A 16,642-nucleotide genomic window follows, 5' to 3' on the forward strand; every position below is an offset into this window, starting at 1 on the left:
GGAGCAGGGGGAGGGAGGGAGGGAGGGAGGGAGGGAGGGAGGGAGGGAGGGAGGTCTGTGGAGAGGTCAGAGCCCGCAGAGCCCACCCTGGCTGAAGGAGCCCGAGGGAACTGGAACAGGTGCAGGGCGGTTAGAAGGATGAAGAGGAGCAGGTGGGTTGCTGGGGACGGGGGACAGCACCCCCCTCCCGTCCTCATCAGAGCAGCCCTTCCAATCACTCCAGAAATCTTAGCATTTATAAAAACTGGCAGATTTATTCCGCGGGGGCCCATTTTCAAGAAGCTGAAGGTGAAGGTGGGAGAGGGGAGGAAAGCTTTCCTCCCCTTTTCCTTTCTCCCTCATCTTATTTTCCCTAAGGGGGTAAAAATGGCCTGGACCCCAAAACCTACCCAAATAAAAAACCAAAAAACTGAGGTTCCAAAAAGTTACAGCATCTTAATTCCTCATAGAAAAGGGGAAGGAGCCGGAGGGAAAGGATGTTCCCTGGGGTGAGGGGAGATGCCCCCAGCCTGGTGGGACACCGCCCCCCTTAAATAGCTGCCCCGAATCCGACAAGCCCGGGGCTAAAGCATTTAAAAACTCCCCATTTTATCAAAACCAAAGAGAAAAAAATTTCCCTTCCCCCCAAAACCTAAATATATATATATATATTTATAATTTTTTTCCTTAAAAAAACAAAAATTTGAAGGCATTAAGCGATAAAGTGAAATCTAGAACAAGGGAATGTGCCGTTCCCTCCTTCCTCCCCCTGTGGGGTTCACTGGTACATCCCCCGCAGAGGACCTGCCCCAAGGGGATGGCCGAGGGGAAGGACCAAAGGGAGCAGAGGGTGGGGGCCTCCCCAGCCAATCAGCAGCCAGTATAGGAGTGGGCATGGCAGAAGCCACACCCCCTTGGAATTTTCCAAGTGGGATGAGGAGGGGGGAGGACGCGTTCCTGTGTAGTCTTCAGCCAATTCCAAGTCAAGTCGAGGCAGGGAAAGCAGGGTGACAGGCAAGGTGTGCGGAAAGGAGAAACGGGGTCTTCTGGGGCCCTGTGGTCAGGGGGAACCCCTCTTCCTCAGCTCCTGGACAAAGGCTGGAAGGAAACAAAGGTCAGAGGTCAGGGCAGAGTCTCTTCCCCCTTCCCTTCCAAAACAGGGCTCTTTCCCAGGGACAGGATCCCTCCAAAACCCCCTCACCTTCAATTATTTCTTCTTTCACTTTCTGCAATTCCTTCCTCACCTCTTCCAGAAATTCCTGAAAGCAATGGGGTGCAACCAATCAGGAAGAGTGCCTGGACTTGCAGACACTCATCTCTCCTTTCTTTCATTCATTTATTTATTTTTATTTTATTTTATTTTTTTAAATATTTTTTATTGATTTCAGAGAGGAAGGGAAAGGGAGATAGATAGAAACATCAATGATGAGAGAGAATCATTGATCGCTGCCTCCTGCACGCCCCCTGCTGGGGATCGAGCCTGCAATCTGGGCATGTGCCTTTGACTGGAATCGAACCTGAGATCCTTCAGTCCACAGGCCGACGCTCTATCCACTGAGCCAAACGAGGTAGGGCTATTTAATTTTATTTTTATTGACTTCAGAGAGGGAGAGAGAGAAACATCAATGATGAGAGAGAATCATTGATCTTGACCAGCTGCCTCCTCACGCCCCCTACTGGGGATCGAGCCTGCAACCAGGGCATATGCCCCTGACCACAATCAAACCCGGAACCCTTCAGTTCTCAGGCCAATGCTTTATCCACTGAGCCAAACCAGCTAGGGCTAATTTCTCCTTTCTTAATGACTGAAGCGCCACACACACAACATGACCTCACTGACAAAGCCGCAGAGGGACTGGAGAATTCTGGAGATTTCTGGATCCTCTGAGCCAGAAGAAAGGCACTGGAGAACATCCAGTACCAGGGATGGCAAATACATTCTATTCTCTGCCAACTCCAGTGGGTAATGGGCGTCTGGGGCCAGTGTGCTGAAAAGGACTCTGGGTACTCCTCGGGAAAGCGTGCGGTGATAGATTAGTGAGTGTCTCCGAGGCCCTTTCTAGAATCACATGGCAAGTCAGTGGCAGAATTTAGACCAGTGATGGCGAACCTTTTGAGCTCGGCGTGTCAGCATTTTGAAAAACCCTAACTTAACTCTGGTGCCGTGTCACATGTAGAAATTTTTTGATATTTGCAACCATAGTAAAACAAAGACATATTTTTGATATTCATTTTATATATTTAAATGCCATTTAACAAAGAAAAATCAACCAAAAAAATGAGTTCGCGTGTCACCTCTGACACGCGTGTCATAGGTTCGCCATCACTGATGTAGACCCAGATCTCTCTTCTTCCTGTGGCCCCTTTCATAGCCCCCGAACCTCGCCCCTAGTCCCCTGGCCAAGCTACCTGTTTCACCCTCTCCAGGTCTGACTCATCGCCGGAGCTGGGTGTAGCGGGGTGGGCCTCGGAAGTGGTCACTGAAGACGACGACTTCATCCTGGGAGAGATGGTGTGGATTGGGACAGACATGAGGTTAGAGAGAGCCTGCCGCCCATTCCACAAGCATGGCGTTCCTCCCTACAGATTCGGCAAATCCACCTACTTGGGGCAGGTGGGGCCCCAGTACTGACGACCCACCTTGGCAAGGTTGTGCTGTTCTTCTCCCAGGGTCTCCGCACAGGTTCTGGGGGACAGGCAACAAATCAGAAAGATAAAGGAAGAGGAATGCCCACCCCCCACCCCCCCCATCCTCCCACAGCCTCATCAGCCCCTGTGCAAAGAACCATCTCAGGAGACTACAGTCCCCAGTACTGTTTGCACAGACTCTTTCAAGAATGTGCTTTATGTTTGAGGACAAAGCATCCTGGGATTTGTAGTTCCTGTGGCTAGACTGGGCTATCACTCACCGCTTTGGGCTGGGACTCTGGCTTCTGGCTCCTCCTGCTGGTGGGAAATAAAACTGTCATGAGCCAGTCCCTGCCACACCTCTGTGCATTTTCCTCTTCCAGGTTCTGTCCAGCCCAGCCTTGTCACACCGCCTCCCCAATATCCCTACCCCAACGGGACAGCCTAAGGTGTATGTGGCAGGAAGAGCCCCTAACTCACATTGGCAGATTCATCCTTGGGGGGTTTCTCCCCAACTAGTGTGGCTTTCCTTCTGCAGGAGGGAAAGGCAAAAACAGATGGCTCCAGCCCTCCCTCAGCCACTCAACAAGCCCCCTTCCCAGAGCTCAGAAAGGCGGATTCTAGGGTACAGAGTTGTGGAACTTGTGAACGCTAAGAAAACTTTAATTTTAGAAGTTACAGAGAGCGCTGTTCTCGAGGTAGGGTGGGGATTTTGCGTTTTTCACATTTGGGAATCACAAAGTTCTAAGGGCCGAGGGCTCTGGAATTCTAGGAACCCAACTTTTCAGGTTCCGAGGCAGGAATGTCTAAGGGCCTAGAATTTGCAGCGGTTCTCAACCTGTGGGTTCGCGACCCCTTTGGCGGTCGAACGACCCTTTCACAGGGGTCGCCTAAGACCATCCTGCATATCAGATATTTACATTGAGATTCACAACAGTAGCAACATGACAGTGATGAAGTAGCAACGAAAATAATTTTATGGTTGGGTCACAACATGAGGAACTGTATTTAAAGGGCCAGAAGGTTGCCCTGACCGGTTTGGCTCAGTGGATAGAGCATCGGCCTGCGGACTGAAGGGTCCCAGGTTTGATTCCGGTCAGAGGCATGTGTCTTGGTTGAGGGCACATCCCCAGTGGGGAGTGTGCGGGAGGCAGCTGATCGATGTTTCTCTCTCATCGATGTTTCTGACTCTCTGTCCCTCTCCCTTCCTCTCTGTAAAAAATCAATAAAATATATATATTTTTTAAAAAGGGCCAGAAGGTTGAGAACCACTGAATCTGAGCCTACCAGGTGGTTGCAAACCCAGCCATCTCAGGAGAAGGCAATTGCAGCATTCTATCCCACACCTGGCTATCACAGAGGGAACTTTCAACCAAAGCAACAACAACACAAACACAACGGGAATCAGCCAGCCCCACACCTGGCCCTACCGGCCCCGGTGATAACCGCTGGTCTGAGGGTTTGTTCCCAGAGCCTCCCAGGCGCACGGAGGTCCGGGCTCGGGCTCACCTCCGGGCCAGCATGGCGTTCATCTCCTCCATGAGCCCGCCCCCTGTGCTTCGACTGCTCTCAGCTTTGGGGGCTGCGGGCCCCCCTGAGGCCTCCTCCTGCTGGAGAAATTACAGAGAGGGGGGCTTTATGCGCAGGCCTCCTGATGTCCCCAGGCAACTCAGGCCTCATTCCCCACTATTCCCTCAGGGCCCCGTCTCCCCACACCCTGCCATGTCTGGCCCCCTCACCTTGCTGACTTTCCTGAGTTTGGCTCCGGCAATGGCTGCAGCCAGGCCGGCGGCCCCAGTCCCTCCACCACTGGGGCCAGCTGCTGTGGGGAGAGGGGGTGGAGGGGGTGGGCCTCCCCCTGCTCCATGCCCTACAGCGGAGACCCCCGAGGGGGGCAGACCAGAGGGTGGGGGGGGACCCGGAGGCGGGGGAGGTCCTGGAGGTGGAGGCGGTCCCCCAGCTGGGGGAGCAGGGGGGGCTCCTGAAACAAACAGACAAAGGAGGGGTGCTGAGAGAGAGGCCTCCCTCCTTGTTATCCAGCTGGCCCCCCCTCCTCTGGGGAGCCCCCCTCCCCCCAGGGACCATGTGAACAATCACCTGCATTGGAGACCCGGCGCTCCAGGTGCTCTGGCTGCCTGAGGAGGGGAGGAGGGGAGGGGCTGCCGTCACTCAGGACCCTGAGACGGGCTCCTAACCCCCACCCGCTTCCTTCCCCAGGGGCCCAGGAAAGCGCGGGGGGGGGGGGGGGGGGCGACAGCAGGGACAGGGTGAGACCAAGATGCAAGCACTGTAGTCACCAGACTGTCAGCAGCTGAATTACAACATGCGCGAGATGCTTTAAAGAGCCAAGTTTGAGACTCTCGGAAGGGAGAGGGGTTTCTAAACCAGCAGGAGGCAGGAGCTCCTGAAAGCTAAGGTCTAGCTCTAGCCCCTGGGAGTTGCAGTTGGAGGTGAGAATTCTAGGCGTCAGGGGCGTGGCAGCGGTAGGATTCCCACCGGGACCCGACCCACCTTTTCTGAAGCTCCGCCTCCTCGGGGGCGGGGCCGTTCTGGACGGACCAGGAGGGCGGTGCCGCCTGTGGCTGCGCTGGCGGTGGCGGTGGCGGCGGTGCTGGAGGCCCACCTCCTGGAAAGCGAGAGTAGAACCCGGTGATGAGTCAGCCCGGAACCTGGTCCCACCTCGGGGCACTTTCTCTCCGCTGCCCAGAGGTGCTCGCTCACTTCCCGACACTCCGGCTGGTGTGGGCACCTGGGCAAGCTTCCCTTGCCTGAGCTGATTTGTGGTGGGGGCTGTGGTGATGCCCAAGTGACTGGTGGGGGACAACGACGGCCCAAAGAGGCAGTCACTTGCAGACTGGAATTTGCAGAAACAAGACAAATTCGGGATGATTCCCACATCTACTCTCTCTTTTTTTTTTAATCCTCACCCGAGGATATTTTTCCATTGATTTTCAGAGAGTGGAAGGGAGCGGGAAGAGGAGAGCGAGACAGATCGATTGGCTGCCTCCTGCACAGCTCCCAGTCCGGGGGCAGGGACTGAACCTGCAACCCAGGCACGTGCCCCTGACCAGAGTCGAACCTGTGCCCCTCGGGTGTGCAGGCTGACGTTCGAACCACTGAAACACCGGCCAGGGCTCCCACATCTACTCTTAACCAGGGGCTCAGCCACGGAGACCCCAGCCCCAGGACCCTGAAAAGGCTGAAAGCCTGCTCCTTACCACCCCCGGCCTCTGGCGTCCACGGACACAAAGTTCCACCCCCCACAGTTCTCTCTGTGCCCCGACAAGCAAGCCCTGTCACCGCAGCCGCTCCAGGAAGCAGACAGCCCTGCCCTTGGTGATCTGAAGCTCTCCAGCAGCGACCTGACCCGAGGCACAGCGGCTCCTAACGCCTCGCTGCCCAGGGGCTGCCATCGCCGGGCACTTGCTAGACACGCAGGGGCTCAGCCCCACCTCAGCCCAACTGAACTGGAATCTGCCTTTTACCCAGATGTCCAGGTTAAGAGCTACCACCTTGGTCCTGGCCGGTAGCTCAAAGCATCGTCCTGATGAACCAAGGTTCAGTCCTCAGTCAGGGCACATACAGGAATCAACCAATCGATATACAGTGGGACCTTGACTTACGAGTTTAATTCGTTCTGTGACGGAGCTTGTAACTCAAATTACTCGTATGTCAAGTCAAAAAGTGAACGAGTGAGACACGTGATGCTGGGCTGATGTGGCGTTCGCTGCGCCAACTAGCGGTGGGGTATCTGAAGCTGGCTCGTAACCCGAATTTTAGCTCGCAACTCAAAGCAAAAAATCGGCCGAGAGACGGCTCGTATCTCGAAAACTCGTTAGTCGGGACACTCGTAAGTCAAGGCCCCACTGTATATGAAAGCCTAAGCGACTGTTATGACCGAACAACAGGAACAACCGATCAACCAGCTGCTATGACATGCACTGACCACCAGGGGGCAGACGCTCAATGCAGGAGCTGCCCCCTCGCCAACCTCCTGTGGCCCCTCTCCCTCAGCTGGCTGCCCCCCCTCCCCCAATAGGCCTCGATCGCCAGCCAGGCCGAGGGACCCCATCAGTGCATGAATTCATGCACCAGGCCTCTAGTGAATACATAAATAAGTGGAACAACAAATCAGCATCTCTCTCCCCACCCCCAGCCTCTCTCACTCAAAAATGAATTAAAAAAAAAAGAACTACCACCCGGCCAGTGTGGCTCAGTGGTTGAGCATCAACCAATGAACCAGGAGGTCACGGTTCGATTCCTGGTCAGGGCACATGTCTGGTTGTAGGCTCAATCCCCAGTGGGGGGTATGCAGGAGGCAGCCCATCAATGAGTCTCTCTCATCATTGATGTTTCTATCCCTCTCTCTCCCTCTCCCTTCCTCTCTGAAGTCAATAAAAACATATTAAAATATATATAATTTATTTATGTTTTAAAGAACTACCACCTGGAGATCTTTTTAATATCGATGTCTGAAAACGAGTTGATGATGATATGAGCCAGTACAATACCCGGCAAAGGGCAGAGGGAGCCTTCCAAGAGCTGGAAAGAGCTACACCTTGATCTGGGAGGCGGTCGCCCAGGAGTGTTCATGTGAAAATTCATGGGGCAACTGCAGCCTTAGGAATCCAGAGGTACAAGGGGCACACAGGAGCCCACACAAAACCCTCAGAAAAACGGTCCACGGTAGCAATGAATCAGCCCCATTTTCAGATGAGTAAACTGAGGCCACGAGCAGTGAAGTGGCGGCCCCAGGCCACACGGCAGGGCTCAGGGGCCCCTCTGCCCACTGTTTCTGACCTTCCAACGCCTCCAGGGCACTGGCCATGCTCGCGGCGAACTGTGCGGCGTCCTCCTTGCTGCCAAAGTTGAGGCCCCAGACCTGGCGGGCGTCCCGCCACTGGTGGAAGTTGGGGGTGGCCTGGTTATACTTGAGGCCCCGGATGATGGCGCAGTTGATGACCACCTGGCAGGAGGGGAAAGGTGGGTGAGGGGGGTGCAGAGGCGGAGGGCGCAGCCCTGGGAAGGGGCGGCCGCGGGCTTCACCTGCTGGTCTGGCTGCATCTTCCGGCCGACCACCCGGAAGGAGTTGGCCGTGGGGTTGTGGTAGATCTGGACTCGGCTGAAGGTCTGGGGGCCCGTGCCCGCAGGCAGCCACCGCTTGTTGCCGTCGTCATAGAGCATCACAGTGGCCCGGCTGGAGCAGATGACCGTCTCGCTGCCGGGAAATGGGGAGAGAGGGAGTGAGGCCATTAGCTGGAAAGAGGCACCCCTCCAGGTCTGGTCACCTTCTCCATCTGGGTCCCCCTCCGATTCAGGGACAGTGTGAGAGGAAGAGAGAAAACGCGGAAAGGCAGGGGGAGACGGACCCCTGAAGACGCCCAGATGGACAGTGATTGGGAAGGAAAACAGACAGGCGGGGCTGAGCCAGACAGACAGACAGACAGACAGACTGGGGGAGACAAAGACACAAACTGGGGATGTGAGACAGACGGGGAGAAGGAGAGAGGGAGAGGAAGTCAGACAGACAGACCGAGTGGAAGGGACAAACAGGCTGACATGGAGAGAGAGCTGAGAGAGAGAGTCAGACTGACAATGGGGAGACAGACAAGGGAATGGTGAGGGGAACACATGGAAAGGGCAGAGAGGCAGAGAGAGAGAGAAGTCCGGAGTGAGAGCTGGAGGAGGGGACCCGGGAGGAGGAGGGCAGTGGGGATGGGGCAGGAACTCTGGGCGGCGGCACTGGGAATCAGCCTGGCACTCCTGGAGCCTCAGTTTCCCTATCTCTTCCAGGGTTCTCCCCGCCCCGCCCGCCCCCCCCCCCCCCCCCACACACACACACACACTCCCTGCTTCGGTAGGAGGAGGAAGCTGAGCCCAGGGAGGGGAAGGGTAGTCCTGCAGCAAGTTGGGGACCAATGCTACACCCTAACCTCTTCTTTTTCCTGCTGCCACCCCATCCATCTGCCCATCACCCCACAGTGCCCCGGGCCATCGGCAGACACTCCCTGCTCCCACAGGCCCATGTCTTGGGCAATGACCCAGACAGCCGCGGCCCCACCCTCCAGTGCAGGAGACAGTCCAGTCCCCAGACGGTGACAGCCCAGGGTGACCGGGAGCACCCTCCTGGCCTGGGCGTCACAGAGGAGTTCCGGAGCAAGTGACATCTGACTCAGCCTTGGGGGGCGGGGCGGGGTATCAAGAAACTAGTTCAGAGTTCAGGCTCTGATATCCAGAGACCTGGGTTCAAATCCCCACGGAGCCAACTGCTCCATGTGACTCAGCGAGTGACCCTCCCACTTGAGAACTGCAAACTGGGGAAATGACAGGCCCCTCACCCCCACCCCCCACGCCCAGGACAGTGGGAGGAGTAATGAGTCTGGACACGTAAAGCCACGTACTTGGCATGGACTGAGCACTTAGTAACTGTCAGCATCTCTCACATCACAGGCACCCGGAACATCTCAGGAGCACCCCCCCTACCCCGCCCCGCCCCCGCAGTCCTTCTGGGGAGGTTCAACCTCCCCTCCCCCAGCGAGGAAACTCAGGCTCCCAGACAGGAAGTGACTTGCTCAAGGTCACACACAGACCTGGGGGAAGTGCTAGTCCCTACCCCGCCCCACCCCCACCAAACTTTTTCCTGAAAAGAGGAAGTGGATGGTCAGAGGTTTCCGGGGAGAGAAATTATACCCCACAAGGGCCCTGTCTCAGCCAGACCTGGGGGCTGGGTGTGCGGCTCAGGCTGCTCAAGACGAGTCAGGGAAAACCCCTCAGCAGACCCAGCTCTGGGTTCCTAGGCCCGGGGCTGAGCGCCGGACACCCCCAAGTTTACATAAATCTGGCGTCTCCTTCCTCGGGTGTCTGCTCATCGGACATCCTAAGCCCTCTCCTCGGTCACTCACTTTATTCTCCTTCAAGATGGGCACTACTGCATCCTCAGTGCGCACGCGGGGAGCCAGTGGGGGCCCAGTGAGGCTGTGTGCTTGCTCCGGGTCACAGAGCTTGTCAGCAGCAGAATGAGGATTTGAACCCAGGCCACCTGGCAGCCAAGTCCACAGCCTCAACCGCCAGGAACTGTGTGGGCCCCAAACCAACCCAAACACCAGGTGCTGTTTCCAGACCGGTGCGGCCTCAGGGGCCATTTCTGGCTCCCACTGCCCCCTGACAGGGCAGGACGAAGGCCTCGCCCACACCTGCCACCCACCCACAGGGCCGGCTCTGGCCGGGAGCCCGGGTTGTGTTTGCTACCCCACCCTGGCTGCACTTTGCTCTCCCAAGCTGCCCTGCCCTGCCCAAGGGTTTGGCCTGGCCCGGGGGCGCCTGCTGAGCGACCCCAGGCTGGTCCTACCCCTCACCAGGCCGCAGTGTCCCCATTACAGCAGAAGGATATGTTAAAACACGTCAGATGGAGTCCCTTCCCTTCTCTGGGAGAAAAAAAGCCAAGATCTCTCTGTGGCTTCCGTGATCTGTGTGATCTCTGATCTCATCCCTTCCCTGCCCCCAGCTCGCAGTTTCAGCCCCTCTGGCCTCCAAGCTGTTCCTTCTACAGGCGCATTCCTGCCGCAGGCGAAGCACTTCTTCCTCCACCTGGATCCTCACCTCCCCCAGCCTCTTCCCCTGACTACCAGGAAAGTCTCTCCCTCTCACCGCGCGTCCCACGTCATAGCGTCCCTCCCTCCCTGACAGCCCCCATCTGTCCTACAAAAGGTCAGGACCATGAGGGCAGGGATGTGTGTCTCCAGAACCCAGAATGGTGTCCAGCACATAGGTGTTCATCAGTTGTTAAATCAGACATCGATAAAAAGGAAAACTTAGAGCAACGGCAGGTGGGCTACAGACACTGTTCTGGGTGCTGCTGAGCTGCAGTTTCCACAAAGAACCTCGCAAGGACCTCAGGAGAAGGACTCTGGTCCTTACTCTTACTACAGAGGAGGAACCATGGGCACAGAGAGGTGAAGACATTTGTCCCAGGTCACACAGCGAGTAAGCAGAGGGGCTGGCATTTGAAACCAAGTCCACCCAAGTTCTTCACCTCACTTAAAGGTGAGGAAACAGCTAAGCTAAAATTTGAAGAAGCCAAGGGCTAAAGTGGTGTGTGTCAGAGGTTTTTAAAAAAAGGTGGGGAGGAGACAAACACATCCGCACACAGGGGTGATTTTTGCAGAGGCTGCTTCTCGGGGACTAACAGTGCCTGCCTCCGAGGACGGGCACTGGGGACCTGAGGAAGGAGGAAACGGACACATCGCACTCTTCACTTTTTAAAACTGCTTGACTCTTTTTTTATTATTAGTATTAGTATTGATTTCAGATAGGAAGGGAGAGGGAGAGAAGAGAGAGAGAAACATCAGTGATGAGAGACAATCATCGATGGGCTGCCTCCTGCACGACCCCTACTGGGGATCAGGCCGCAACCTGGGCATGTGCCCTTGACCAGAATTGAACCCAGGACCCTTCAGACCGCAGGCTGACGCTCTATCCACTGAGCCAAACCGGCTAGGGCTTGATTCTTTCTTTCTCTCTTTTTTCACCACAGGCTGGTATTACCAAGAAAAAACTCATTCAGTACTTACGTTCAAAAATTAAAACTATAAGCCAGGCAAAACCTGCAGCAGAAAATCCCACAGCCAGGAAGCTGGGACTGAGGTTCGTCTCTTAGAGTCCCGCATCAGAGAGCCTTAATTCCCAGCCAACGCAGGACCCTCCCTTCCCCACAGGTCCCCACCTTCTGGAAAACTCTAGCAAGTGGTGGTGGATGGGAGAGGGCTCAAGTCAACCCGGTGCTGTGTGGCTTCACCTCTCTGAGCCTCTGTCTCCAGCCCTGGGAACCATCACTCAGTGGTTTGCTGTAACGCTTCAAAGAGATAAGAAAAACCCTAAAGCTCATGCACAGGCTCCATATAAGGAAGTGGAGGGTCAAAACAGGGGAGAGAGCCTCTCATCACTGGAGGCAATCAAGCATAGTCACTCTGGTTTACTCAAACCTTCCAGGTCAGAGGCTTGCCCCTTTTTCTACCCTAAGACGTACCCTATAGCTGCCTGACACCACACAACTTGTGATCCACACTGCCGGCACCCACACACAACCTTTCCAAACTACTACTCTTTTGAAACAACCCTGTAATAGGGAACCAGATCTCTTGTCTGTGGGGCTTGTGTAGGCTCACACCAGTCCCTCTTCCCTGACCAGTCTGTTTCCTATAAGCGAACAAGAAAGTAAAGGTTCCCACAGGGGTTTCGTTTTTCGTATCTCCATGAACTGTTCATACAGTGAAAGCATGTTACCTATGTTTGTTTTTTTTTAATTCTTTATACCTATATATTTTTAAAAGACCATTAAGCCGCCCTAACCGGTCTGGCTCAGTGGATAGAGCGTCGGCCTGCGGACTGAAGGGTCCCAGGTTCGATTCCGGTCAAGGGCATGTACCTTGGTTGTGGGCACATCCCCAGTAGGGAGTGTGCAGGAGACAGCTGATCGATGTTTCTCTCTCATTGATGTTTCTAACTCTCTATCCCTCTCCTTACCTCTCTGTAAAAAATCAATAAAATATATTAAAAAAAAAAAAAAAAAGACCATTAAGCCTCGCCAGTGTGACTCAGTGGTTGAGCATCGATCGACCTATGAACCAGGAGGTCATGGTTTGATTCCCGGTCAGGGCACATGCACGAATTTCAGGCTCGATCCCCAGTGTGGGGTGTGCAGGAAGCAGCGATCAATGATTCTCTCTCCCTCTCCCTTCCTCTCCGAAATCAATAAAAATATATATGCGGGGAAAAAAAACATTAAAGGTTTTCTTTTCCTTTTTCTTTAATAGCATAATACTCTGGAGACAGTCCTGAGTTCAAATTCAGACTTGCCTACTTCCAAACTGTTGGGCAATCTGCTTCATTTGTCCATGCCTCAGTTTCCCCATCTGTAAACTCGGAGGTGGGGCAGTCAGGACATATCTATCTCTTAGAACTGCTGTTGAAGATTACACAGAATTAGGTACCTAGTACAGCGTCTGCACAAAGTAGATCATTGATCCAATGGTCTCACAATTTTTTAAAATAAAAATAGCAAGGAACGCTATCGGAGGAGAAAGAAACGAACCCAAATTCTCCTTTAGCGTCCCTCTGCCCTGAGAGGCTCAGACTTGCGCCCGGCTTCCCCACTTTCCCAGAATCCCAGCTCAGAGTCTAAGACACATTAGACACTCAACAAATATTTGTCAAACTGGGGGAAAAAGAGCGTTTATCTTGTAATTTTCCATCTTAACATCCTCTCTTCCAACTGCCCCCCAAGACTGCCACCATCCAAACCAGCCAGAAATCAAAGGATCCTAGTCTGCTCTCTCCCTCAAGGTTGCCTCTGGCTGCATCTTGCTCGGCCCGGCTCTCCCAGAGCCTCAGTTTCCCCAGCTGGATCCAGGGGGCGTGGGTCTATTTGAATCCTAGCTGTCTTTGGAGAAGAGGCACAGCCCAGAGAGTGGGGTGTGGCCACTGACTGGGAAGACCCCCCAGGAAGTGGAAGTAATCCCCGGGTGGGACACCCCCAGCTCAGCTTCTGCCCACCCCCCAGAAGGTGGGAGGCTGGGCCTCCACCAGCAGCGGGGGCTGTGGCAGGGCCAGGGCCTCGGACTGGGCTTGGGGGTGAGGGTGGGGGTGGGAGGCCGGCCCAGACACTGCTCCTGCCCTTTTACGGTCTCAGCGAGTGAGGCAGCACTAACTCGGACATCCGCCATCCGCCTTCCACGGTGCTGGGACCGGAAACGCGGTGGGGGGGGGCGCACGGGGCGGGGCGGGGGCCAGTGGGAGAGAGGACTCCCCGGGAAGAGGGTGAGGGACGAGAGCCCCGCTCCCCGGAACTGCCCTCTGTCCAGGGCAGACCTGGAGGGATGTTGCTGTCCTGGGAGGAAGGGCAGGCAGGAAGCCTTGAGGGTATCTGGGGGTGCCGCCTGGTCCCCAATTTTCCAACCATCCCTTTCACATCAGAAGGGACAAATGCGGGAGGTGGGTTCCCCAATGGTCATAAGAAGGAACGCCACCCCGATGTCAGGGGGCGCGTGTGGAGAGTGGGGGGCGGGAGGATGTGGGCGACACGGGGTTAACACCCAGCTGTCCCCAGGGGCCTCCCCCTAACGCCGGGGTCTCTGGGGCAGGAAGTCCCTGGGAGAGTGGAGGAAGGGAGATAGTATTGTCTGACTCAGGCCACTGGGGAGACATGATGGGGCTCCAGGGGAAGCAAGAATGGGGGGGTCCGGCCCGGGCCCCCGCCCCCACGGCCCCGCCCTCAGGTGAGCCCAGGAGTTTTGAGGGAGGCCAGGGTAGGACAAAACCCCCGGGTCCCTGGCCCCCTCCGCCCCGCACACCCCCCCCAGGATTAAATTCGGGGGGAGACGGCTGGGACGATCTGGGAAGCTGGGTCCCCGGGGAGCGTGCTGTGACCTTGACGCTCCCAGGGCGCCCCCTCCTCCAACCCCGCAGTCCGGCGGCCGGAGGGGGAGGTGGGGGGAGGGGAGGCGCCGCCGGGGGGGGGGGGGGGGGGAGCGCCGGCCCCCTCCCCCACGCGCACCAGCTGTCTCGACAGGTGAGTCAGGCAGACAAAGGCCCCCTCCCCCAGCCGCCGCGCCCCCTCCGGCCCGAGCCGCGCAGGTGGGGAGCGGGCCGCCCGCCTGGCCCCGGGCCGGGGCGCCGCCCTCGGCACGCAGCTCGGTGCGCGGTCCCGCGGCGCAGGGCTCGGCGGGTTCGAGGCGGAGGCGCCGGGCGCCGGGGGATGGGCGTCCCGACCTCCTGCACCCGGCGAGCCCCTCCACCTGCGGGGCGGCTTCCGGGCCCTCGAAGTTCAGGAGCGAGTCCCGCTCGGGAAGACTTTCCCGCGGCACGTAAAGGGCAACCCCGCAAATCAGGGTGGGCGCTCCCATCTGTGCTCCAGGTGCCGGGGACCCCCACACCGGCCCGCACAAACCCTCTCGGGGCCCGAGTTGAGATTTGGGGGATCCTGAGAACTGCCTGAAGCCTGGCCCCCCGGCGGGGAGGACCTGCCAACTTGGACGGCCGCCGGAAAAAGTCTTAAAAATTCGGGAGTCCTCGGAACGCCCCCGAATCTGAGGTTCTCCCCGGAGAACCTCCCCGGCACCACCGCGGACCTTGGGAGGCGGGGGGAAGAGGTCGACATCTGGAGCTCATCCAAGGGGGCTCGGCCGCCAATCCGAGGCTCCCAGCGCCCGGTCCCCAAATTCCAGCCCGGAGCGAGTTGGGGGGAGGGGACAAAGGCGGGGCGGGGGGCCGCGCCGGCGGGGCAGGGTCTGGAGGCTTTGGAGGCTCACCTCATGGCTGCTCCGCAGGCGGGCGGCGCACCCACAGAACGGGGCGCCCCTGGCTCGAGGTTCAGGGGTTCGGGGTTGGCTCCGGGTTCTGCTCAGTCTCCCCCAGGGTCCCGCCCCATAGAGTCCGGCTTCCTGGGGAAAACGTGGACGGGGCCGGGGCGGGTCCTCGGGCGACCTCCACCCTCTGGGGGGTCTGACCGGGGTCCCCGCGACAGAAGGGGGTGCGACGTCCCCTCCGCGGCGCTCCCCGCGGCCGCCGGCGGCTACAGTGCTACTCTTACTACTGTACTTCCCTCCCGGCCGCTCTTCCCACATCCACTCCCCGTACCCACAGTTCCCTGCGCCTTAAAGGGGCCGCGAGCCAACCGAGGCGGGGTGGGTGGGGCGGAGGTCGCTTAAAAGGGCAACGCGGAACCTTACACCCCAACGGTGCTGCGCGGGGCCGCTTGCCGGGGTCACTCTCACGTGGGGGGGCCGCTCGGTGGATGGGGGGGACCCGAGTTCTCCCCACGATGGGAATCCAGGGGGATCTCAGGGGGGCACCGTGCATTCTCGCCCTTCCCATCCACTTCTCCGTTTCTTTGCACTCTGCTCACTTTGGGGAGGGGACGAGGAGGACCCTCACATTTTCCCCCTTAACTCCTCCCCTCTGGCCCCCCAACGTCTCTCTTCTCTGCCAATTTGGGGGGTGACTGAAGGCGCACCCTCTCCCCGGCACTGGCGGGGGGAAGGTGGGAAGGACTCCGCCCCTCACCGCCCCCCGCCCGGCCGGGAAGGTGAGGAGGAAGTGGGCCGAGGGGGCGCGGCCGCCGCTGACTCACAGCCGCGGGGGGTGGGGTGCGGCGGGACCGGGTGGGGGTGAGGCGCCGGTTCCAGGGGGACGAGGCCCCCAGCTCCCTCCCCACGCACGCCCCGCCGTCTCTCAGTCCCGCCCGCGGAGAAGGCGGGGGGGCACGAAGGCGGGGCGACCCTCCCCGGTCCCCGCTCCCGCGAGCCCCTTCCCCCCGCCACGCGCGGGCTGCGGGCTGAACCCCAACAACCGCCGAAGCTTCCGCAGCGGGTCCCGCCGGCCCCGCCCGCGTGACGTCACTCCTGAGGTCCCACCTCTCCTGCACGGCGCCACCTGGCCGGGTAGATGCCCCAGTCGGGGGCAGAAGCCTGGGGAATCATCAGTCTGCCGTTTACAAATGGGGAAACTGAGGCCTGGAGGCAGGGGATATATCTGGGCTATAAGCCTCTTGCCTGAACCCCCAGAGCTGGTGGTGCTTGGTGCAAAGTGTAAAACAATACTCAAGGGTCCAGATGACCAGGTGAGCCCATCAACCTTCCCAGGCTTTGTCCAAGCCACATCCCCTGCCTCGGTGCCGCCCTGACCTCACCTCATGCTTCTCGGACATGTGCTGACATCAATTCTTCTCTGCAGAATCGAGTAACTGCGCCGGCTCATCGTGGCAGCCCTTGAACCCGGGCCCACCTGGGTTAGAATTGTTTCTCTGTGTGTCTCCTCAGGCTGTAAGTTCTTTGGGAACAAGTGTAGACTTCCTCGTATTTCTGTGACTCACTAACTCAGCCAGGCCCAGAACAGCATTTCAACACTCAGGTATTCAACTGAATAAGAACTCCAGTTCTGTGTGACCTTGGGCAAGTCCTTTCTCCTCTCTGGGTCTCAGCTTTTCCATCTGTGAAATGGGAGGGGTGGTGCTTCTGTGTGCCACCCGCACTGCAGTCAG

The 16,642-nt window shown here is 57.6% G+C and overlaps 1 protein-coding gene across 6 annotated transcripts; it reads right to left on the bottom strand.

The window, feature by feature from the left end:
* Positions 1 to 228: 228 nt before the first annotated feature.
* Positions 229 to 16,408, bottom strand: LOC118674299 (vasodilator stimulated phosphoprotein). 6 transcript variants are annotated; one of them, XM_036345889.1, is made up of 13 exons: positions 16,292 to 16,408; positions 7,654 to 7,825; positions 7,408 to 7,573; positions 5,119 to 5,233; positions 4,705 to 4,742; positions 4,347 to 4,588; positions 4,117 to 4,214; positions 3,088 to 3,139; positions 2,889 to 2,922; positions 2,620 to 2,665; positions 2,389 to 2,479; positions 1,181 to 1,238; positions 229 to 1,077 (listed from the first exon to the last, which is right to left on the bottom strand). In XM_036345889.1, the coding sequence occupies exons 1-13, from the start codon at positions 16,357 to 16,359 to the stop codon at positions 1,040 to 1,042; spliced, it is 1,218 nt and encodes a 405-aa protein (XP_036201782.1). In that variant the 5' UTR covers positions 16,360 to 16,408; the 3' UTR covers positions 229 to 1,039. The 6 variants fall into 6 exon arrangements, with proteins under 6 accessions (XP_036201782.1, XP_036201779.1, XP_036201780.1 ...); XM_036345886.1 differs by having other exon boundaries at positions 2,889 to 2,925; positions 16,292 to 16,407; XM_036345887.1 differs by having other exon boundaries at positions 4,117 to 4,217; positions 16,292 to 16,405.
* Between the last annotated feature and the right edge of the window lie 234 nt (positions 16,409 to 16,642).

The sequence above is a fragment of the Myotis myotis genome, unplaced genomic scaffold (genome assembly GCF_014108235.1).
Source record: "Myotis myotis isolate mMyoMyo1 unplaced genomic scaffold, mMyoMyo1.p scaffold_m19_p_19, whole genome shotgun sequence".
In the NCBI taxonomy this organism is placed as follows: Eukaryota; Metazoa; Chordata; class Mammalia; order Chiroptera; family Vespertilionidae; genus Myotis; species Myotis myotis.